At 43.9% G+C, this 24,205-nt stretch overlaps 1 protein-coding gene across 4 annotated transcripts in view; it reads left to right on the forward strand.

The window, feature by feature from the left end:
• THOC2 (THO complex 2) overlaps positions 1 to 16,447 on the forward strand; it is an 83,050-nt gene extending 66,603 nt beyond the window's left edge. For 2 of the 4 annotated variants that reach the window (XM_038748468.1, XM_038748469.1), the window contains 10 exons: positions 2,822 to 2,924; positions 4,774 to 5,207; positions 5,590 to 5,648; positions 7,172 to 7,210; positions 10,671 to 10,808; positions 11,299 to 11,368; positions 11,451 to 11,608; positions 12,569 to 12,645; positions 12,746 to 12,787; positions 15,617 to 16,447. In XM_038748468.1, the coding sequence (XP_038604396.1) occupies positions 2,822 to 2,924; positions 4,774 to 5,207; positions 5,590 to 5,648; positions 7,172 to 7,210; positions 10,671 to 10,808; positions 11,299 to 11,368; positions 11,451 to 11,608; positions 12,569 to 12,645; positions 12,746 to 12,773 (1,106 nt within the window). In that variant the 3' untranslated portion in view covers positions 12,774 to 12,787; positions 15,617 to 16,447. Of the gene's footprint in view, positions 1 to 2,821; positions 2,925 to 4,773; positions 5,208 to 5,589; positions 6,198 to 7,171; positions 7,211 to 10,670; positions 10,809 to 11,298; positions 11,369 to 11,450; positions 11,609 to 12,568; positions 12,646 to 12,745; positions 12,788 to 15,616 lie in introns of those variants that run through there. The other 2 variants (XM_038748470.1, XR_005451618.1) reach the window with 2 other exon arrangements.
• Positions 16,448 to 24,205: the final 7,758 nt, after the last annotated feature.

Raw genomic sequence — 24,205 nt, forward strand, 5'->3', positions numbered from 1 at the left:
CACAAAAAATGGGGGCCAGGCCGAAACAATTGTGTAGCTCAAGATGAGTAAAATCATGGAAGCAGTGTGTCCTAATGGAAAGAGCACCAGCCTAGAAGTCAGTGGATCTGGGTTCCAATCCTGTCTCTGCCACAGACTTGCTGAGTGATCTTGGCCATCTTTGTGCCTCAGTGTCCTCCTCTTTAAAATGAGATTTCAACACCTATTCTCCCTCTTATGTAGACTGCAAGATGGGGACCTGTGTCCAGTCTAGCACTTGGCATATAGTAAGCGCTTAACAAATGCCACCATTATTATTCTTGTTATCAAGTCATTGCCTCTCGCCTAACAAAGGGACCAAGAGACATTAACGTCCACAAGTACCAACTATGGGTTTCTGCCCCCAAACTTTTTGGACTTGGCGGGCAGCTGTGGTTTAGCCCACCCGACCCATTGGACTGAGGAAGGAACTAGAAGTTGAGCGAGCATCTCGGCTCCGCCTCTTGTCCTGTCATAATGAGGTTTTGTCGAGGTGGCCGTGGCATTTTTTTTCACCCTCATGGTCCTCTGAGACCGGTCCAAAGACTTTCTTGCTCTTCCAGCTGCATGAGGGTGATCCGTCCAGGGGCCTTATCCTGATCTTCTCTGGCGGCCTGGAGAATTCCCCCAAAACCGAGCGTGAAGTGAGGGGACATTGTAAGTCCGGGCCGCTGTGGTGCCGGTGTAAAGCCCAGTGGAGCCGTAGTCTCTGCACTGTTTCCCAGCCTTGTGCCTGCTGCTGTCCTGACATGAGCTCTGGCTCACTTGTTATCTGCCAGGGGACTGTGGCGATGTCCAGCCATCAAGCGGCTTGGAGACTGCAATCCTGCAAGCTTCAAGCCAGTGCCCCAGGTCTGAGTCCTATTCCTGGCACGTTCCCCCATGAAGTAATAATAGTAATTATCATTCTTGTAGTATTTGTTAAGCACTTACTATGTGCCAGGCACTGTACTCATCGCTGGGGTGGTTACAAGCAAATCGGGTTGGACCCAGTGCCAGTCCCACATGGGGCTCAGTTTTAAATCCCCATTTTATTGAGAAGGTAATGAGGCACGGAGAAGCTAAGTGACTTGCCCAAGGTCACATAGCAGACATGTGGCAGAGCCGAGATTAGGGTTTGGTCCCGTCGGACTCTCAGGCCCGTGCTCCGTCCACTAGGCCATGCTCCTTCTCTAGCTTACTTCTTTTGGTAGCCTGGAGAAGTCCACAGTCCGCTGCCCCATGCTCACCTTCTCGGGTCTCTGGGGATGGGAAAAAGACAGTCTTTGTTTGGGTCCCAGAAGTCGATGAGGGTGGGAGAAACCACAGCAGTGGTCATGATGCTGACTCTATTTAGCCTCTCCCTCCCTCTCTCCCTCCCTCTCTCCCTCTCTCTCTCCCTCTGTCTTTCCTCCTCTTTCCTTTAACTCTCCTGCCCTTTCCTTTCTGTCTTTTCTCTTCCTGCTCTTCCCCTCCCTCTTTAGTTCCCTTTCCTCCTATTTTTCCTCCCCATACCTCTCTTCATTTCTCTTTTCTTACTCCCTCTCCCTATATTGTTCCCCTTAGCCCAGAATGAAAAAGCGGCCCCTCTTAACATACTCCAGAAGGTTTAATTTTGAGTCCAACTCATGATATTTTTGGTCTGATTTCTAGTGAAATGTGTAATTAATTATCCTATGTAGCTATGACACCATCTGCATGTGTATGATTCCCAAATCTCCATCTCCAACCCCGATTTCTCACTTTCTCTGCAGTCTCGCATTTCCTCCTACATCTCTACTTGGATGTACTGCCAACACCTCAAATTTAACATATCCAAAACAGAACTCCTAATCTTCCCAACCCAAACCCTGTCCTTCCCTTGACTGTTCTGTTACTGTTGATCCACCATCCTTCTTGTCTCCCAAAACCATAACCATGGCATTATCCTAGACTCCTGTCTCATTCAACCCACATATTCAATCCGTCACGAAATCCCGTTGGTTCAACCTTCACAGCATTGCTAAAATCAGCCCTTTCCTCTCCATCCAGACTGCTACCATGTTAATCCAAGCACTTATCCTATCCCACCTTGATTACTATATCAGCTTTCTTGCTGACCTCCCTGCCTCCTATCTCTCCCCATTCCAGTCTATGCTTCTCTCTGCTGCCCGGATCATTTTTCTACAAGAATATTCAGTCCGTGTTGCCCCACTCCTCGAGAACCTCCAGTGGTTGCCCATCCACTTTGCATCAACAGAAACTCATTGCCTTCAGCATTAAAGCACTCAATCACCTTGCCACATTCTACTTTACCTTGCTGCACTCCTACTACAATTCATCCTGTGTACTTCGCTCCCCTAATGCCAACGTACTCACTGTTCCTCAATCTTGTCTATCTTGCCCCCAACCTCTCACCCTTGTCCTGCCTCTGGCCTGGAAAGCCCTCCCTTTTCATATTGGACAGATGATCACACTCCCCATCTTCAAAGCTTTAATGAAAGCGCCTCTCCTCCAAGACGTCTTTCCCCCAAGCCCTCATTTTCTCTTCTCTCACACTCTTATGTGTCACCCTTGCACTTGGATTTGCTCACTTCACTTACCCTTCCCTCAGCCCCACAGCACTTACGTACATATCTATAATTTAGTTACTTATATTAATGTCTGTCTCCCCCTTTAGACTGTAAGCTCATTGTGGGCAGGGCAAATATCTACCAACCCTGTTATAGTTTGCTCTCCCAAGCATTTAGTACAGTGCTATGCACACAGTAACCACTCAGTAAATATGACTGATTAAGCCTTCAGAAATAAAAATGTTTTTTTTTCCTCCCTCTCCTCACCCTAGATAAATTGAAGGAGAAATCTCAGGGTGCTATAAAAGTTGTTAATAAAGCTGCCAGTGCAACCCCAAAAGTGACTACTAGCAATGGAAACAGTGCTTCTAACAGGTGAGGAATCCAGAGATTTGGCATTCTCTCTTCAGATGCAAGCAGAACCGTTCCTACTGTCTTTGATATAGATATGAAAATTGTTTCCCACTCTCTGTGCTCAGGGCCCCATGGAGGAAACTTTTTTTTCCTTTTAACTGAGTCACTCATCTGTTCAGGTTCCTCAAGATTCCTCAGCAATCAATTCCACATTGTTTCAAATCGGGCTTCTTTACTTTCTTTGCATACTACCTTTGAAGGAACACTTACGTTTCTTCTGAGCTTGGGGGAAGGAAGTGGACAGTAAATGAGGTGGATTTTGGGGGGAAAACGTTTTGTAGCTTACAGATGAGTCATTTGCGTAGGTTTATTTGTTTCCTTAGTGTGTTAGACGGTTTTTACTCCTGACAGTTTCATCTCTGCTGTTCAGCTTCAGAATGTTTAGTGGGATCTTTGCCAACGACAGAGCGTAACTCCAGGTGCTGATAACCCAAAGAAGGGCTAGATTAGGGGACATCCCCTGGGCCAGATGCAGTGCTTCTACTGGGCTGCTTTTATACATGGTTCCAAGAAACTTCTTGGCTTAGGGCAAATGAAAATAGTGTTGCAGAAGTAAATTGGCTGACAAGACCTACCTTGAGGCACGTGAGCAACTCCTCTCGTGGCGGAGGGATGGAGGGCCCAGGCCAGTTGTTTCCAGCCCCAGCTAGTATTTTTTTCAAATGTTCTTCCAGAGTGCTGATCCCTCACCACCCTGAGTTTGTGGGGATATTGAGGTTCCTTTGAGTCCTGTTAAGTAGTCATGCAGCAACACCAAAGTAAATATCTGTCATCTATGGCCATGCTAAGTGGGTCAATGAAGAAGCCTTGCTGAGTAGAAGTAAACTTTTATCAGGTGCTGTAGTACCGGTCATGAATGAAAATCATTTGAAAAATGGAATTGAACCGTGCTGTAACTTTCCCAGAGACCGGAGTCTTTAAGCTTTGCAAACTGACTGATTGCTTCCCTTTATGTCCTTTTACACTTTGTGGCAGTCGTACAAGGTCATATTGTCTATATTCAAAGTTAGTGCCTTTGGAAAACCACCCCCGACCTGTGAGTTTGATTCTAAAGTAGAAAAATTTTGATCATAAAGTGTATTAGTTCCACAACTAACACATTCTCAGTTATGAAGATGTAGCCATTAGATTAATTGGAAGAGGGAACAATCCACACTTTTCTGTGAGAAAATTTCGGCATGGCTTTACTGTCAGAGCTCAGTTCGTCAGTGAGCTCCGGAACCTTGGTGAATTTTGGTGAGAGGAGAAGGGAAAATGTCAGGGTTTTAAAGAATCCAGGTTCCTTAGGAATTAGTGGATCATTGCATCCATACTGCACATGACTTTTTTTGCATTCAAGAATATGCCTCTGTGACAGCAAAGAGAGAATTTGAGTCCATCTGCGCATTGGCGACAGCAGCATGGAACAGAGCTTTTGGAAAGAGTGGATGTGTAATTTAAACTCAGTTAACTAGAAGCTTCTTGAACTTTGAAATAAACCTTCACTTTCTCATTTAGTTCCGTCTTATCTTCCTGCCCATGTTTTTTAATGCATTTGGAATACCCACAAGAATGTTTCAAGTGGGATCATCCAAAGAATTTACCGATAGGAAGTTCCAAATTCCCTACTGTATTTAGTTAGGCCCAGGCTAGTGAGCAAATCACACTGCTCCCCTGGAGTTGTTTTATTTTTTCCCCAGGTACTTCTTAGTGACACTAAGTGATCCTTTTAGGACCTTAATGAGTCATAGGTGGAATCAGAGGTGTCAGGCAGTTTCCGCTTGTTCTGGACATACCATTTTTAAGATGATGTATGTTTCTTCTGACACAGCAAAGTTATCAAAGAAAATGACAAAGAAAAAAGTGGGAAAGAAAAAGAGAAAGAGAAAAAAGAAAAGACTCCAGCTGGCACTCCAGAGGCCAAGGCACTTGGTAAAGATGGTAAAGAAAAACCAAAGGAAGAGCGGGCGAACAAAGATGAAAAAGCAAGAGACACCAAGGAAAAAACCCCAAAGTCTGACAAGGAGAAGGAAAAAATAAAGAAGGACGAAAAAAGTTCTAAAGATGAAAAATCCAAGACCATTCCTGCCAACCCTGAATCCAAATCAGCTGTAGAAAAGGAGAAAGAGAAGGAACCATCCAGAGAAAGAGATGTAACAAAGGAAGCAAAATCCAAGGAAAACATAAAAGGAGGAGAAAAGATAGCAGTTGCTGGGTCCTTGAAGTCACCTGTTCCCCGGTCAGAAGCATCAGAGTCTGAAAGGGGCAAGTTAAATTGTTTTTAATGTTCGTGTTTGTTCGCAGGCATGTAAGCTCATTGTGGGTGTACCAAAATGTGTAAAAACTCTGTTATATCGTTCTGTTGTACTCTTCCAAGAGTGCCTAGTACAGGGCTCGGCACGCAGTAAGTGCTCAATGGGTATGACTGGCTGATTGATGTTATGAAGCAGTATCAAGTACCGTATTGCGTCTGGCATTGTACAAACCACTTGCTGGGGTGGGAATGACCAAGTTAACCTCCTCATGTCCAGGAGAGGGGCAGCCTTGAAATGGTTAGTCCGACACCATACGTGGGGAAAGTAATAGACACTCAATGCTTTTCCTCTCTACTGACCCTTCAATTTTTTTTTCCTCTTCTCTCCAACAGAACAGAAACGCCGCAAACTTGATACCCACTCTTCTCCGTCACATTCCTCAACAGTAAAGGTTAGTATAGCCTGAGGAAGGCCGCGCCCACGTTAGGCTCACCTGTTTGGAATACCAGTGTCCCGACTTCCTTCAAGTTTTGTGCCAAGTATTCACTGGAGCCACTGAAGGCTTTGTATGCATTAGAAAATGCATTCCTTTCCTTTCTTGGTGGACTCTTTTTTCTATTGAGTATTTTTATTATAAAAAAAAAAGTTAAAACTTCAAGGACCTAGCACTAATTTTGTAAATAGTGTTTGAAAAAAGCAAGAGAAAATTTACACAGAAGTGCCTCATTGCTTTAAGCAATCAATTTTTTTTGGAGTGCAATGGTAGCTACAAGCAAATGAGTCTTTGCAGCAGGATGGAGCCAATTTTTCTGCATTACTGTTGAAGAATTTATAGCACCGAAGACCTCCTGGATGATACGGGATAAACAAGATACCTCTGAAGTCATCAGGCTTCTTGATGAGCATCATACCGATGTGTGCCTTCTAAGAAGGAATCTTGACAGGAGTTCCATTTTAAAGTCTCCTTGGTGATCAGTCCTCCTGTAGTTGTGTATATTCAGTGAGCATGCAGCTTCTGTTGTATCTTCCCTTCGAGGTTTGTTTATACCCATTGGGTTCCCACCATGTTGAGCCCTGCGTTACGATAAAAGCAGATGTGGCGTCCAGCCCTACCACCCAGCAAAGAGAAACCTCAGGCTTTCAACTGCAGCACAAATTCGTGGGTGTAGCCTTCAAGACTCAGGGTAGCCATTCCTTGCTCCATGTTTAATTTTAATTCTAAGTCATCTAAGTTGATGGAATCTTTGAATTTGCAGTACGTTGAACCTTTAAAACTGTAAGTTACTAATTCTTCATCAAGAGCACTGTGGTGGAATACTGGGGTTTTTTTGTGTTCAGTTTGTTTTGTTGGGGGTTTACATTTCACCATCTTACAAACTTTGGGGTGGGGGGGAGAGAGGGAATCCCTAGATTTTATTTGTTCAAGAAGTATCTTTCTTGACTCGTAGTGTTAATTCTTTAACAGAGCCCTAAGTAAATTTGCTAACATGAAAATACATTTAAGCTAAGTTTAAATAGCCGGGCACTGTAGGAAGTAGAGCAGATCTTTCAAGGAATTTTTCCTCAACCCTGGGAAATGCTAAACAGGATGTAGTTCTTCCACAGTGACTCCACCACTTGAAATTAAGTGGAGGAGATGGATTTAATGGATTTTTTTTGTTTGTTTAAAAAAGATACCTACAATTTAAGTGGGGTATAATCAAAATTCCATGATCTTAACATAGTCTTAACTTCTGGGAAAGAGGGATTTCCCATTTCAATTGGCCACACGAAATTTAATTTTTTGATGACATGATTCCATTACATAGAGTTGAGACTTTGTTTTTCTTGACAATCTTCATATTAACACCATCAGATTTGTTCCCCAAAGGAGTAGCTGTTTTGTTTCAAGGTCACAGCCATACGCTTCCCTAAGTTCCTCCGAGCTCTGAGAACTCTACCAGCTCACCTGTCATCTCCATTCATTTTCTGCAGGACAACAACCTCAGCGAACTCAAGGAGCCTTCAGCAAAGGTTTGGATCTTTTCAATCATGACTAATTAAAGCAAACTTTGACCTCCGTATTTAGTAGGCACCCTAGTCTTGTGTACATGGACTTCCTCATTGAGTATTTCAAACACCGTGACGGTATATTGGGCTCTAGTTATGGATTCTTCGGGACGCAGGGGAACATGTGATCTGTTTAGAATAAAACAGTACTGTAAGTTGGCTTTCTCATGCTTCCTATCAGGGAAGCCCATTGAAAATTCAGTTAGCTTTTATAATGTCATTTTAAATAGTACGTTTCTTAAGGGTGAAATATCTTTGCTTCTCTCATAGTAATTTATTCTCATGCACTATGTCCAGTGCTTCTCTTAAAAAAAAAAAGTCCATCTCAAAGCAAAATAATTCCAACTCCCCAGTATTCCTTTAATTACTAATCATTTTAACTGGCATATTAACCAGAGTGAAGCAACATTTTCATTGGCAGTTAGAAATTCCCCAGAACCAATGAAATAGGTAAATTATCGAAACATAAGTGACCTAAAAATATCAAGTATATGATGATGTATATACGGGTGTTAACTCTCATTCATTCTGCCATGCGTAATGTATAGTAAAAAGTTAGCCCCTTTTCACTGTATTCTAAACAGAATTCAGAAATTGGAATAGCTTTCTCATCATCGGCTGTATTGAGCACACTCACTATGTAATACACAAAGTTCAGTATAAGGTCCTTTTAAGAATACGTTTCATGGTAACCACTTAATTTCAAAAACTGTTTCAAACTGTTTCATTGTCTGCTTGATATTGGGCCAGTCTGTTATCAGAAAGAGCAACCAGCTGCATTGGAACTCTAGCTTTAAAATTACACGAGCAATTTGGTTACTGGGTAAAACTGTCCTTTCTGATGCTGATGTGAAAACAGCTTAATATTCCAGTAGTACTTTCAAAATTTCCTTGGGATTTTTAGATTGGTAATAGGAGTCCAAATGTAGTCTTTTAATCTGCAGAGTACTGGTAGGACGTTTAATGTGGTTGATCCGAAAGGGCTCTTAGTGGGAAACTGGTTAGGGCCACCTACCCTAGTTTTGTTTTTGTGTCACTGATCTTTCTATGATGCTTTGTGATTTCCGAATTCAAGGACTCTGGCCCCTTAGCTAAAGTCTCAGAATTGCTAGGTGTTTTTATGTCATCACCTAGATTAGCTGGTCATAGTAATTTTAAAAATGGTTAGAATGAATTTTTATACATTTAAAAAAATATATTTTATGCAAACACAGTACTAAATTAGTGTAAATTATGGAAGTCTGCAAAATCAGGTTGTGTGTAACTCAAACACTCCTCTGTAATAGATTTTCATTTCTAATAAGATTAGAAGCTGGGTACCCATATGTAATTTACTTTAAATTTAATTGGTAGTCTCTTCGTTCCACACTCTAGTTGCAGATTTTCCATTTGGCACCCTGACAAACACTTTAACTCAACCTTGAAGTGCCACCCTTAATTAGAGCTACATTCTCTTTTCAGATTATTTTAGTTCTCTAAAATGGTCAGATTTTAAGGTTTTGTAACTAGTAGTACCAAACAGTAATTCCCAGACAACCGTCTTTGGACTAAGCAAGGTCACCCGAAGTCCGAAAACCTGGTTTTGCTTCCTTCCCCACTGTCTCCCACTCTCTGAGTCTCCTTGGGTACGCTTCAGTTCAGTATATAGAAGTACGCTCACCCTGAATGATTACTCGGGCTTGTACCAGCCTCTTTTTTTAGAGAAAAGGAGCTCTGCAAGCCAGCCTCTCCACCCCACAATAATCAAAGAAATCAGCGCTTGACACGTAGCATTCAGTGGGCTTATTTTTCGTATGGTTCCTTTTCTTTAAAAAAGAAGCTGGTACAAGCAGACCGCAGCCCTGAGTAATCATTTAGGGTGAGGGCACTTTTTTATATTTTAATCTGAGACAAAGAACCACCTAAATGTTCTCAAAAATCAAGATCATGATTGAAAATGGTAATTAAGGGACCACTTGGTAATAATTTTGTCCCTGTTATGAGACACGACACTCGCTTAAGAAAATGGTCATGAAAATAGGTGTCAGTTGAGCTCATGCAAATGAGCTATGATAAAAACATATTTTTAATGGATTTTAATTGAGACTTTCAGCACAAGAACAGCCTTTGGGATGAATAGCTAGCATGGTGGTGGTGTACAAAAATCCAACCGAATATGTGTTTTTCTGGATAAAAGATTGTTGATGTACAAGCAGTTGTTAACTAACTGTAATTAGTTGTATCCACGATGGAAAACCAGAGAAAAGTTAGTGACAGAAAAAATTAACATAAGAGATTACAATTGATCATCCAAATGCGGATTTAAGGTGTAATGAACATGATGTGGAGAGATGATTGGCTAAGCGTCATTCTAGCACACAGAATAAACAGGTGTGTAGGTACTTCTGTGAGTTTATGTGTGTATATACATATATGTGTGTATGTACATGATTTTTCATATATTTCATGTATGCATATATGAAAATTCAATCCAGGATTCCTGCATGGATAGTTAAGCATTGATGTCTGCGTTAAGGGTTTTTTGGCTCATTTCAAATCCCTACAGATTGGATTTGTGGGGGTTTTCTTACCCCCTAACACTCCTCTCTGTACTCCTTGTATATTTAAAGTTCCAGAACCAATAACATGGCCGAATTTTTTTTATTATCAAAAAGTACCGCCAGACTCTGTCCTGAAAACTTTTCAAATTCCTCTTTAGGAACTTGAGTAGTATTCAGAGAAGAGTAACTTGGTGTGTGTGTGCTGTCATGGCTTGTCCCCTACCTTTTTGCCCATGGCTTCTGTGTTGTAAGATTTTTTTAATCTCATAGGTGATCTGCTAATAAAATAGTCTTAAAATGTTGGAGGTTATTTACATGTTCCCTGTGTAAATAACTGATTTTTTCCTTGCAGTTTCTTTGAAAGCATTGCCAAATTATAGCTCCTATATACACAGTCAGTTCTCATTCAGAAGCTAATTGTCTGAAACCCATGTTCCTCTCGTGTTTTTCCCCCTTTTTTTCTATTTTATTGCTTATTAGGACCTCCCCTGGAGGAATGGCAGTTAGGAAAATTAAAGAAAAAAATCATACTCACTTTTTCATTTTGACCAATTTACACTTTTCTGGGCAACACGAAGAGTCTCTTGTCTGTCAATTAGATTTCCACTTTGCTGTGATTTTGGTGTTTTCAGGTTTTAAAAGTAATTTGTGCAAGGAGTACCTATCAACTCATAATTCTAATGGGTAGTTAAATGCTTTCAGTTGGTGCTTAATTCACATATCAAATGTCTCTGCTTTTAGGTTCTCTCCTATTTCCTTAAGTAGTTGCGAGCTGCCATAGTTTCTTCTTGGCTACCGATATGCTTTTCAGTGTTGAACAGTATTTCAGCTATAAATGCTTGAAAACACTAATAATTTGTAGCAATGTTGCCTTAATTTAACAGCACTACATTAACCACACTACTCCAATACTGTCCAAGAGTAAGGAGAGAGAAGTGGACAAGAAAGATTTGGACAAGTCAAGGGAAAGATCCAGAGAAAGAGAAAAGAAAGATGAAAAGGACAGGAAAGAACGGAAAAGGGTTTGTGATGTTTCTGAACTTGTTTGGAAAGCCAGTGTCTGCTTCTGTCCCAGTTTGTAATAGCAATTTGTAACTCGCAGCTGGTCATTTCGTCCTTTGGTGATGTAATCGCAAATGAATCATGTTTATTGAGAAATGTAATCTTCACGTACTTTATAAATTCCTTGTCACTAAACCTAGCACCGGTATTGTAGAAATGGAGTCTCAGCATGCGAAAACCCTGTAAACATTGTGTTCTGCGGTGTTTGCCGTCATTATGTTGAGCCTTGCCTGTGGCTAATTTGGTCTCCTCACTTTATAGTGGCTGTTGGTAGGCAGTTCCTCCAGTGAAGTACCCAGTGTGTTTGAATGATTGCTTGTTGACATCTAGATGGTTTTGCATGGCTTTGCCACTTTTTCCCATGGGCATGATTAGCTTGAGAGTTTAATGTCCTCATATTAGCATAATACATCAAGATCTTATAACAAGTCAAATTCCACTTGACTTTAGGATCATTCAAACAGTGACCGTGAGGTGCCACAGGACTCTACAAAGAGGCGTAAAGAGGAAAACGGAACAAGTAGGTACATTTCTAAATGGACCGTGAAGATCAACAACCAGATTCGTAAAGGTGCTAACATAATGTCTTTCTGTAATCTCAGCTGGTGCTTCCAAACACAGTAAAAGTGAAAGTCCATCTGATTCCCCTCGTTCAAATGAGAAGGAAAAAGATAAAAATAAGTCAAAGTCTTCGGGGAAAGAGAAAAGCGATTCAATCAAAACAGAAAAGATGGAGAAAAGTTCTTCTGGTAGCAAAAAGGTAAATTAGGAAGTAAATGTAAAGGGATAAGTCAATCTTAGGCATCATGGATCTCCTTCATGCTTAAGAAACGAGGAATCTTTAGTCTTTCTGCCAAAAAAGACCTAATGATTATGTGTATCTGGCCAGGGAATGTCTCTACCAACTTTTGTATTCTCCCGAGCGCTTAGTATAGTGCTGTGCACACAGAAAGCATTCAATTGTTGATCGGATGAAAAGAATAACAACTCCTGTTTCACATTGGAGGGCTTTACCACTTACAGTGTTGTGCTGAAAATGGGCAGTAGAGGAAGAGGAAGTCTCTTTTTGGAGTGCATTCTTTGCCCCTCTCTCCTCTCCATACCTTTCACAGGCAAGATGTGTTCTGTGTCTTGCCTTTAACTCTCAGGAGACAAAAGTACATTTTTCTGTATGATTTTAATAGCGTGCCTGGGAGATCCACTGGGGTAGGCAGTCATACAAAAATGTATTATACAGGGAATTGTAGTACTATCTACTATATTTTGTAATGTTTATCACAAAGGAAGGTTGAAGGAAAACTAGTCTAATCACAATCCACTACTAATTAAAAAAAAAAACTCACCATGAACAACTCCATCTAACAATATTCGATGCAACGTTTTGCTCATGTAGCACTTTACACAGAAACCTCACAAAAGTGCCACAGATCACCAGGGCATCACTCTGCAACGGTAGCCACCACATTGTGCATACACTCTTTGGTCAGTTTCTGAAAGAAAGGTTTTATAGTTTGAATGTAAAAAGTTCTGTCAAGTTTGGTTTTGGTTGTATGTTTTTTTTTGTTGTTGTATTTGCCAAAGAGTTTGGAGACTGAGACCTTCACCAGCCTGTGGAGGGCAATACAATGTGATTGTTTTTAATAATGTTAATGAAAATCGCAGGCAGATTTTCACATCACTTCCTTCCACTCTTTCGCCTCCCCCACCCCCAACTCCCTAGGAATCGAGGCATGATAAAGAAAAAACAGAGAAAAAGGAGAAACGGGACAGTGCTGGAGGGAAGGAAGAAAAGAAACAATATCCTTTTCTTATTTTGCTTTAACTTTAGTCCCAGATATTGGTTCAAGACCTAAGATTGTACAAAAATGAAGTTATTTTTCCTTAATATTGAGTCTACTCATAAGTCTTCAGACAAGCATAGATAATGATGACTTTCAAGGTGAGTTTCGCCTTTCTGAATATCCAACTTTTCCCTTTATACTATTACTACTACTAGTAATAATAATGGTATTTAAGTACTAACTGTGCCAGGCACTGTTGAAAGCACTGGAGTAGATAGAAGATAGTTGGATTGGACACAGTCCCTGTCCAACAAAAGGCTTACAGTCTTAATGCCCATTTTACAGATGAGGGAACTGAGGCCGGGAGAAGTTAAGTGACTGCCCAGAGTCACACAGCAGACAAGTGGCAGAGTCGAGATTAGAACCCATCACCTTCTGACTCCTTTATATTAATGATGATGAAGATTTAGTTTTAGGAGACATGAGGATATTAAAAATGACGAAGACTTGTGGAGATGGTGGAGGAGTAAAGTATTTCTTCTTTTAGATTGGAATTGGGAGCAAAGCTAGGTCAAACCTACTTCTTGCTTGAAGATCACCAGTCTTTTTGACTGTGTGGCCCTGTTTTTAAAAATGACAAGGAAATCAAATAGTAGCCTTAAACCCCACATCAAGAAAGGTTTAGGATATTCATGTTCAAACCTGTTTACAGATAAACCTAGTAAAGCTTAATACTGCAACTCTACAATTTGAGTTGCTGCAGTAGCTCCCAGCTCCTTTCAGCCTCGCTGCCTTGTAAGTTTCCTCTTTGCATTTTTCTCTCTCCACCTCACTCAGTTTTCACTCTTCTGCGAACGCAGCTTTCGTGCTTGGAGGAGTCACTTTTGATTCTATTCGTCGCCCAACGTCTACTCTCCTTTAAATCAGACTTAATGCACTCTCCTTTAAATCGCTCTAATGTGTTGCATTTACATAAACATTCCACAGAGCTCTGTTAAGATCTTTTATGCTTCTCCCTCCCCGCTCATTCTCCCTAAATGCTCATCCGCTTCCTTGGTTTCAGTTATCACCGCTACAAAAACGTTATTACCTTATTAAGCCCATACTATATGCCAAGCATGGTGTTAAGCCCTGGGGTTGATAGAAGGCAATCACTGTGGACACCATGAGAGGCCCATGAAGGGTTCCGCCACCTGAGAGGTAGAACAAAGTATTTTAATCCCCCTTGTATAGGAAGGGAAACAGAGATACGTTCAGTGACTTGTGTCATATGTTCTCAGGTGCCCAATACAGTTCTCTGCACACTAGGAGGCAAGGACCAGTCGCATTCCAGTTCGTATTAGGTAAAATCTTAGCAAGAAGAAAATTAGTGACAGAGGGGCAGCTAACATACATCCTTCCAGGTGACCCCGATTTTGTCCAGTTTCAACATGGACAGTGAAAGAGGTAATACAAGTAATGTTTGCTAGGGGCTTACCTTGAGCTAAGTACTGAGTTTGATACAAGATGATCAGGTTGGACACAGTACCTGTCCCACATGAGTCTCACAGCTTCAGGGAGCAGAAGAGCAGGTAGTGATTCCCCATTTTACAGATGAGGAAACTGAGGCATAGAGGAAGTGAAGTGACTTGCTCAAGGTCACACGGTAATAATAATAATAATGATGGCATTTGTTAAGCATTTACCATGTGCAAAGCACTGGTCTAAGCGCTGTGGGGGGGGATACAGGGTGATCAGGTTGTCCCGCGTGGGGCTCACAGTCATCATCCCTATTTTACAGATGAGGTAACTGAGGCTCCGAGGAGTTGTGACAGTAGGCAAGTGGCAGAGCTGGGATTAGGACCCAGGTGCCCAGACACCCAGGCCCAGGCCGTTACCATTGGGCCATGCCACTTCTCACTTAGAGCTCAAAAGAGAAACCCCATTCTGCTTTCAACGGAGTCTCCAATTCTACAGAAACCAGTTCTTGAATATAATAATAATAATAATGTTGGTATTTGTTAAGCGCTTACTATGTGCAGAACACTGTGCTAAGCGCTGGGGTAGATACAAGGTAATCAGGTTGTCCCATGAGGGGCTCACAGTCTACATCCCCATTTTACAGATGCGGGAACTGAGGCCCAGAGAAGTGAAGTGACTTGTCCAAAGTCACACAGCTGACAAGTGGCGGAGCTGGGATTTGAACCCACAGCCTCTGACTCCAAAGCCCGGGCTCTTTCCACTGAGCCACGCTGCTTCCCCTATGCACTAACTAATAAAATGTATGCTAAAAATTTACTGGCTAAAGTAAAGCCCAAGATGTTTGTTTTCCCCAAATTTCTTCTTTGGTTTGGCCAGCTGCCCCTGAAGCATCAGTTTCAGTTACTTGAGTATCCTCTTTTTCTTCTGTTTCGGAAGAGAGCCAGTGGTTGAATGCCAGTGCTTTTGTTCACATTTATTCCTGACCCTCCTCCTGAGGCATTTGTTAGAGCCCAGGCTTTGGAGTCAGAGGCCGTGGATTCAAATCCCGGCTCCGCCAATTGTCAGCTGTGTGACTTTGGGCAAGTCACTTCACTTCTCTGTATTTTCAGTTACCTCATCTGTAAAATGGGGATTAAGACTGTGAGCTCCCCCCGGCCCAGGACAGCCTGATCACCTTGTAACCTCCCCAGCGCTTAGAACAGTGCTTTGCACATAATAAGCGCTTAATAAATGCCATCATCATCATCATTTGTTAATTTAGAAAAGCTTCTTTTTTACTGCTGCAGGTTCCATTACTTCTGTAAGCTCTTTATGGACAGGGAATGTGTCTGCTAACTGTGTCGTAGTCTCCCAAGTGCTTAGTACAGTGCTCCACACAAAGTGAGCACTCAATAAATACCATTATTTGATGGACAAATCTTTTCTTGTCATCTCTTGGAACATTTAATCTGCAGTTCGTTCACTTGGCTTTTCCGTTCATGCATTCTAAAATTTAACTGTGGTGTACATATGTGCGATTCTTTCAGGTGAGGTTGAAATGGAAAAATATTCAGCTGTGACCAGAAATGTATTTTCCTGAGTAGATTGCACAGAGATTTGTGAATGAAGAGGACCCATCTGCATCTCCTTAAATTATTCAGTTCTCTGCTTTATTTTCCCCATGCTGAAAACTTGTTGAGTTGTGCATTACTGTATTTTAACTTGTTGCTTAGTTTCTTACACATTTATTTTCAGTACATGGCTGGAAGTGTTACCTATTCCATATTTTTGAGCACAATGTGCTGCAAACAAACAGTTGCCATAGAGCAAATGAGGAGGTTACGTGTGTACAGAGTTCCACTTTAGGTTATCTAAATACTGCCTGGGTCTAGTAATTCTTTCGATCTCAAATGCATTCTTTTTAAATGTTCAAATCCACAAATAAACAGTTATTGAACCATTTTGAATTTACCTCATTTAAAGTCAGTTTTTATTTATTACTTGGCCTGTTTTTAATATCAGTGACTAAAAATCAAGTGGGAGCACTGTTTCATGCAATGCTTAGGAATTATTTGTATATTATGTGTACAACATTCAGATCTGTTTTAAAAACGAGAAAGTCCCTGCGCTCGACTGTCCCTTGCCACATCTTATTGTTTTGTCATGATGTTTTTAGAAGAACTGGGAAAAAAAAAAAAACTCCTCAAACTGAAATTAATTAGGTTTCAATTCTACAGCTACAGGAGCTTTGTATCGCTGAACTTTAGTCTGAGAAGTTTCACAATGACATTTTTAAAAAGAAAAATTTTTTTATCTGCTGATTCTACCAGTGTAACCTTTTTTCTAAATAAACAATAGTTTTCTCAATGGGTCGTAAATCATTGTGTGTACTGTTGCTTATTATGACCTTGACCAGGTGTATGGGGGGGGTTCCTGCGGCTGCCTAGATCATTTTTGAATGATTATTTATGAAATATAGTTGAATGAACATTTCTGTTGGTTTTGTATCTGCATTAGTGTTGCCAAACACGTGTTGAACTGATCATTTTAGGGATGTAGAAGGTCGTGATTGAAGGATTTTGCTCTTTTCTGAGTTTATTACTGTTGCAGCTTTACAACACGTGGAGTTTGCCCCACTGGCTCTTTAATGGCATTAGCTGCCAGGGTGCAGATAGTGGGGGTGGAGAATGCAGTCCCCTTTTGGGGTGGGGAGAAAGTTTTAAGAGCAGGGGAGTCGGGGAGGCTGGGCAGGACAGAGTAATTCACATGTTGTCCTGATCAAGTCAGAAGGGAGGCAAACCTATCCACTTTACCTTCTCAGTCATTCAGTTCCATCCTATTTGAATGCTTACTGCGAGCAAAGCCCTGTAGTAAGTGCTTGGGAGAGTAAAATGTTCAATAAGCAGGCACATCCTGGTGTTAAACGTTGTCCAAAGCAGTGTATACAATTCTGGATCATTTTAATTTCAATAGGGAATCCAACTGCGGCTCTGAAACAAATCCCCATTTTATATACTAGTGTTCCCGGTAGACAATTGGTTCTGATTTTAGTTTTTTCTTGTCTGAAACCAATTGTCTTGTAAGCCTGAAGACTTCTTGTAAATTTTCTCTGGGGCCCAAGTGAAGTAAAACAGGTCTGTTGTATCAACCTCTCCCAGGTGCTTAGTACAGTGCTCTGCACACAGTAAGTGCTCAATAAATACTGTTAAAAAACCAATTGGAACAAGTTCAAAGACAAAGAATTAAAGGAAATCATTTAAAAATGTATTTAGAAAGATTTAAAGGACCTAAATACATTGTGTAATTAAAGTAGGAATTTAAGACAAATTTTAAAATTTTATTTGGAGACTATAGGATGCCATACTGATGAGTGTCCTGCCTTTGAAAGACCCACATCGGAAAATACTATGTTGTCCCCTAAATTAGAGATAGACAAATTACGACTTGTGTATCTGACCCAACTCTCAAGTGATTTACTCAGGCCCATGGTACTAGATGCCAGCATTTCCTACATCCCCTTTTGAGGCTTTACTTCATCTTGGCTTTAAAGCCTTTCTTCTACCGTATTTGCTGTTACTCTGTATCAACTTTCCATGTAGGAGTATCTTCTGCCTGTAGTACAACATTCAGTACTCTGTATGTTAAATTTATAAGGTCTTGATATCCCTATGAGGGAGGTGCAGAGGTTAACCTCATTTTACAGCAAACAGGAAGAGAGATTAAGAAAGGGTTTTGATTGAATTCTCACTGGAGGGAGTGGCAGAGTCAGGGCTTTTCCTGGTTCTTAGCCCCAAGCCGTTTCCAATCACCAAGCCCAATTTTTGTTGGGTTTTTCGGTTCAAATCTGCACAGGGCAAACCTTAATAATAATGATGGTATTTGTTAAGCACTTACTATGTGCCAAGCACTAGAAAAGCAGCGTGGCTCAGTGGAAAGAGCCCATGCTTGGGAGTCAGAAGCAGTGGGTTCTGATCCCGGCTCCATCGCTCATCAGCTGTGTGACTTTGGACAACTGTGCCTGTTACCTCATCTGGAAAATGGGTATGAAGACTGTGAGCCCCATATGGGACAACCTGATTACCTTGTATTTTCCCCAGTGTGTAGAACAGTGCTTGGCACATAGTAAGTGCTTGACACATGCCATCATTAGTAGTAGTAGGATGATATCAAGAAGACAGGACAGCAGAGTAGGCAAATACACAGTCCATCAAAGATCCGGCTGTTATTAATATCAACCCCCACCCGTTAAATGCTCCCAACTCAGCAAGTCCAACTCCTCCCACGAATTCTACTCCAAGTTAAGGCCTTTTCATTAACCCATCAGGTCCTTTTTTCCGAGGTTTGGCCTCCCATTACTTAATGTGCCGGGTTGGTTGGGGAGAGAGTTGAAGCGGTGGGCTGGGCCCGGGCCAGAGCTGCAGTGTCGGGGTAGAGAGGCTGGGACCAGGTGGTCTGCCGGCCCAACAGTGAGGCTTGGATGGCCCGGAAATCATCATGAGAAGAAGAATAACTGACATTTGTTAAGCACTTATGTGCCAGACACTGTGCTAAGCACTGGGGTGGATATAAGCAAATTAATAATGATGGTATTTGTTAAGCTCTTACTATGTGCCAAGCACTCTTCTAAGTGCCGGGGTAGACACAAGGTAATCAGGTTGTCCCACGTGGGGCTCACAGTCTTCATCCCCATTTTCCAGATGAGGTAACAGGCACAGAGAATAATAATAATAATGGCATTTGTTAAGTGCTTACTATGTGCAAAGCACTGTTCTAAGTGCTGGGGGGGGGATGCAAGGTGATCAGGTTGTCCTACGTGGGGCTCACAGTCAATCCCCATTTTACAGATGAGGGAACTGAGGCTCAGAGAAGTGAAGTGACTTGCCTAAGGTCACACAGCAGATGTGGCGGAGCTGGGATTTGAACCCACGACCTCTGACTCCAGAGCCCGGGCTCGTTCCCGCTGAGCCACGCTGCTTCTCTAAGAAGCAGAAGAAGTTCAGTGAGAAGTTAAGTGACTTGTCCAAGGTCACACAGCAAAGTGGTGGAGAGGGGACTGGAACTCATGTCTGCGGACTCCCAAGCCCGTGCTCTTTCCACTAAGGGACATAGCCCCTATCCCACTTGAGTGGCTTTGTTGAAAGAGCCCAGGCTAGGATGTCAGAGGATGTGAGTTCTAATCCTAGCTCTTCCACGTATCAGCTGTGTGACCTTGGGTAAGTCACTTCTCTGTGCCTCAGTTCTCTCATCTGTAAAATGGGGATGAAGACAGCCCAACTTGATTACCTTGTATCTACCCCAGCGTTTAGAACAAATGCGTTTAGAACAGTGCTTAACAAATGCCATTATTATTAGTATTAAGTGGTAGAGAGGGGATTAGAACCCACGACCTTCTGAATCTCAGACCCGTGCTCTACCCATTAGGCCATGTTGCTTCGCTGGGTTAATGTCAATCAATCGTATTTTATTGAGTGCTTACCATGTGCAGCACACTGTACTAAGCTCTTGGGAGTGTATGAATAACAGTGGGTAGACACGTTCCCTTCCCACGACGAGCTTACAGTCTAGAGGGGGAGATAAACATTAACAGAAATAAATAACTTGCGGATATTCATTTATGCAATCATATTTATTGAACGCTTGCTGTGTGCAGAGCACTGTACTAAGCGCTTGGAAAGTACAATTCGGCAACATGTAGAGGCAATCCCGGCCCAACAACAGGCTCACAAAGACAACAAAACAATAGACAGGCATCAATAGCATCAGTATAAATAAGTAGAATTTTAGATCTATACACAGCTTTACTAAAATAAATAGAATATGCACATATCTATACAAGTGCTGTGGGGTGGGGAAAGGGGTAGAGCAGAGGGAGGGAGATGGGGCGAAGGGGAGGGGAGGAGGAGCAGAGGAAAAGGGGGCTCAGTCTGGGAAGGCCTCCTGGAGGAGTTGAGGATATGTATACAATAATAATGATGCTATTTGTTAAGCGTTTACTATGTGCAAAGCACTGTTCTAGGCGTTGGGGAGGTTAAAAGGTGACCAGGTTGTCCCACCGGGGGTTCACAGTTTTAATCCCCATTTTACAGATGAGGTAACTGAGGCCCAGAGAAGTTAAGTGACTTACCCAAGGCCACGCAGCTGACAGTCGGCAGAGCCGGGATTGGAACCCATGACCTCTGACTCCAAAACCCGGGCTCTTTCCACCGAGCCACGCTGCTTCTCAAATGCTTAGAGCAGTGCTTGGCACATAGTAAGCGCTTAACAAATGCCATCATTATTATGGGGGTGAGAGGGGGGTGAAACAGGGGAGCAATTTTTCCTTCCCAAGCGCTTAGTCCAGTGCTGTGCACACAGTAAGCGCTCAATAAATACGATTGGATGAATGATGTGCCAGGGCGACCCAGAAGGGTGTGGGGGAAACCTTCGACCAGCAGGGGGCGGGCTGCCCGGGGAAACAGTCCGGAACGAGCTGCAGTGCGGAGGGCGAACAGCAGGGGGCGGGCTGCCAAGGGAACAGTCCGGAACGAGCTGCAGTGCGGAGGGCGAACAGCAGGTGGCGGGCTGCCCCAGGGAACAGTCCGGAACGAGCTGCAGTGCGGAGGGCGAACAGCAGGGGGCGGGCTGCCCCAGGGAACAGTCCGGAACGAGCTGCAGTGCGGAGGGCGAACAGCAGGGGGCGGGCTGCCCCGGGAACAGTCCGGAACGAGCTGCAGTGCGGAGTGCCAACAGCAGGGGGCGGGCTGCCCCAGGGAACAGTCCGGAACGAGCTGCAGTGCGGAGGGCGAACAGCAGGGGGCGGGCTGCCCCGGAGAACAGTACGGAACGAGCTGCAGTGCGGAGGGCGACCAATCAATCAATCAATCAATCAATCAATCGTATTTATTGAGCGCTTACTGTGTGCAGAGCAATGTACTAAGCGCTTGGGAAGTACAAGTTGGCAACATATAGGGACGGTCCCTACCCAACAGTGGGCTCACAGTCTAGAAGGGGGAGACAGAGAACAAAACCAAACATATTAACCAAATAAAATAAATAGAATGGATATGTACAAGTAAGATAAATGAATAAATAGAGCAATAAATATGTACAAGCATATATACATATAGGCGGACTGCCCAGGGAACAATCCAGAACAAGCTGCAGTGCGGAGGGCGACCAGCAGGGGGCGGGCTGCCCGGGGAACGGTCCGGAACGAGCTGCAGTGCGGAGGGCGAACAGCAGAGGGCGGGCTGCCCCAGGGAACAGTCCGGAACGAGCTGCAGTGCGGAGGGCGAACAGCAGAGGGCGGGCTGCCCCAGGGAACAGTCCGGAACGAGCTGCAGTGCGGAGGGCGACCAGCAGGGGGCGGGCTGCCCGGGGAGCAGTCCGGAACGAGCTGCAGTGCGGAGGGAGACCAATCAATCAATCAATCAATCGTATTTATTGAGCTCTTACTGTGTGCAGAGCACTGTACTAAGCGCTTGGGAAGTACAAGTTGGCAACATATAGGGACGGTCCCTACCCAACAGTGGGCTCACAGTCTAGAAGGGGGAGACAGAGAACAAAACAAAACATATTAACCAAATAAAATAAATAGAATGGATATGTACAAGTAAGATAAATGAATAAATAGAGCAATAAATATGTACAAGCATATATACATATAGGCGGACTGCCCAGGGAACAATCCAGAACAAGCTGCAGTGCGGAGGGCGACCAGCAGGGGGCGGGCTGCCCGGGGAACGGTCCGGAACGAGCTGCAGTGCGGAGGGCGAACAGCAGAGGGCGGGCTGCCCCAGGGAACAGTCCGGAACGAGCTGCAGTGCGGAGGGCGAACAGCAGAGGGCGGGCTGCCCCGGGGAACAGTCCGGAACGAGCTGCAGTGCGGAGGGCGACCAGCAGGGGGCGGGCTGCCCGGGGAGCAGTCCGGAACGAGCTGCAGTGCGGAGGGAGACCAGCAGGGGGCCGGCTGCCCGGGGAACAGTCCGGAACGAGCTGCAGTGCGGAGGGCGAATAAGCAGTCAGTCAATCGATCAATCAATCAATCAATCAATCGTATTTATTGAGCGCTTACTGTGTGCAGAGCATTGTACTAAGCGCTTGGGAAGTACAAGTTGGCAACATATAGAGACGATCCCTACCCAACAGTGGGCTCCCAGTCTAGAAGGGGGAGAAAGAGAACAAATCCAAACATATTAACAAAATAAAATAAATAGAATGGATATATACAAGTAAGATAAATGAATAAATAGAGCAATAAATATGTACAAGCATATATACATATAGGCGGGCTGCCCAGGGAACAGTCCGGAACGAGCTGCAGTGTGGAGGGCGACCAGCAGGGGGAGGGCTGCCCGGGAAATAGTCCAGAACGAGCTGCAGTGCGGAGGGCGACCAGCAGGGGGCGGGCTGCCCGGGGAGCAGTCCGGAACGAGCTGCAGTGCGGAGGGCGAACAGCAGGGGGCGGGCTTCCCCGGGGAACAGTCCGGAACGGGCTGCAGTGCGGAGGGGGAACAGTCCGGAACGAGCTGCAGTGCGGAGGGCGACCAGCAGGGGGCGGGCTGCCCGGGGAACAGTCCGGAACGGGCTGCAGTGCGGAGTGCGACCAGCAGGGGGCGGGCTGTCCAGGGAACAGTCCGGAACGAGCTGCAGTGCGGAAGGCGAACAGCAGGGGGCGGCCATCCCAGGTAGCACGGCTGAGTCGACCAAAAAGGAGCTGCACTGCGGAGATCGAACAGCAGGGGCGGGCTTTCATTCATTCATTCATTCATTCATTCATTCGTATTTATTGAGCGTTTACTGTGTGCAGAGCACTGGACTAAGCGCTTGGGAAGCACAAGTCGGCAACAGATAGAAACGGTCCCTACCCAACAACGGGCTCGCAATCTAGAAGGCGAAGACAGACAGTCAGTCAGTCAATTCAATCGTATTTTTTAATGGGATTTGTTGAGCAGCCTGGTGTAGTGAAAAGAGCCCGGGCTTGGGACTCAGAGGTCGTGGGTTCTAATCCCGCTCCGCCACTTCCCTGCTGTGTGACTTTGGGAAAGTCACTTCGCTTCTCTGGCCCTCAGTTACCTCATCTGGAAAATGGGGATTGAGACTGCGAGGTCCACGTGGATCAGGGACTGTGTCCAACCTGATTTGCTTGTATCCACCCCAGGGTTTAGTACAGTGTCTGGCACACAGTAAGCGCTTAGCAAATAATAATAATAATATTTGTGTATAATTCTATTTATCTATTTTGATGCTATTGCTCCCTGTCTACTTGTTTTGGGGTTTTTTGGTCTGTCTCCCCCTTCTAGACTGTGAGCCCGTTGTAGGGTAGGGATTGCCTCTGTTGCCGAATTGTACTTTCCAAGCGCTTAGTACAGTGCTCTGCACACTGCCAAGCACTGTTCTAATAATAATAATAATGACGTTTAGTAAGCGCTTACTATGTGCAAAGCGCTGTTCTAAGCGCTGGGGAGGTTACAAGGTGATCAGGTTGTCCCACGGGGGCTCACAGTCTTAATCCCCATTTTACAGAGGAGGTAACTGAGGCACAGAGAAGTTAATCGACTTGCCCAAGGTCACAGAGCAGACACTAGAGAAGCAGCACGGCTCAGTGAACAGAGCCCGGGCTTTGGAGTCAAAGGTAATGAGTTCAAATCCCAGCTCTGCCAATTCTCAGCTGTGTGACTTTGGGCAAGTCACTTCATTCATTCATTCATTAAATCGTATTTATTGAGCACTTACTGTGTGCAGAGCACTGTACTAAGCGCTTAGGAAGTACTAGTTGGCAACATCTAGAGACGGTCCCTACCCAACAGTGGGCTCACAATCTAGAAGGGGGAGACAGAGAACAAAACAAAACATATTAACAAAATAAAAGAAATAGAATAAATATGCACAAATAAAATAGAGTAGTAAATTCATACAAACATATACATCTATACAGGTGCTGTGGGGAGGGGAAGGAGGTAAGGTGGGTAGGATGGGGAGGGGGAGGAGGGTGAGAGGAAGGAGGGGGCTCAGTCTGGGAAGGCCTCCTGGAGGAGGTGAGCTCTCAGTAGGGCCTTGAAGGGAGGCCTCAGTTCCCTCATCCGTCAAATGGAGATGAAGACTGTGAGCCCCCCGTGGGACAACCTGACCGCCTTGTAACCCCCCGAGCGCTTAGA

Source organism: Tachyglossus aculeatus, chromosome 6 (assembly GCF_015852505.1).
Source record: "Tachyglossus aculeatus isolate mTacAcu1 chromosome 6, mTacAcu1.pri, whole genome shotgun sequence".
Classification (NCBI taxonomy): Eukaryota; Metazoa; Chordata; class Mammalia; order Monotremata; family Tachyglossidae; genus Tachyglossus; species Tachyglossus aculeatus.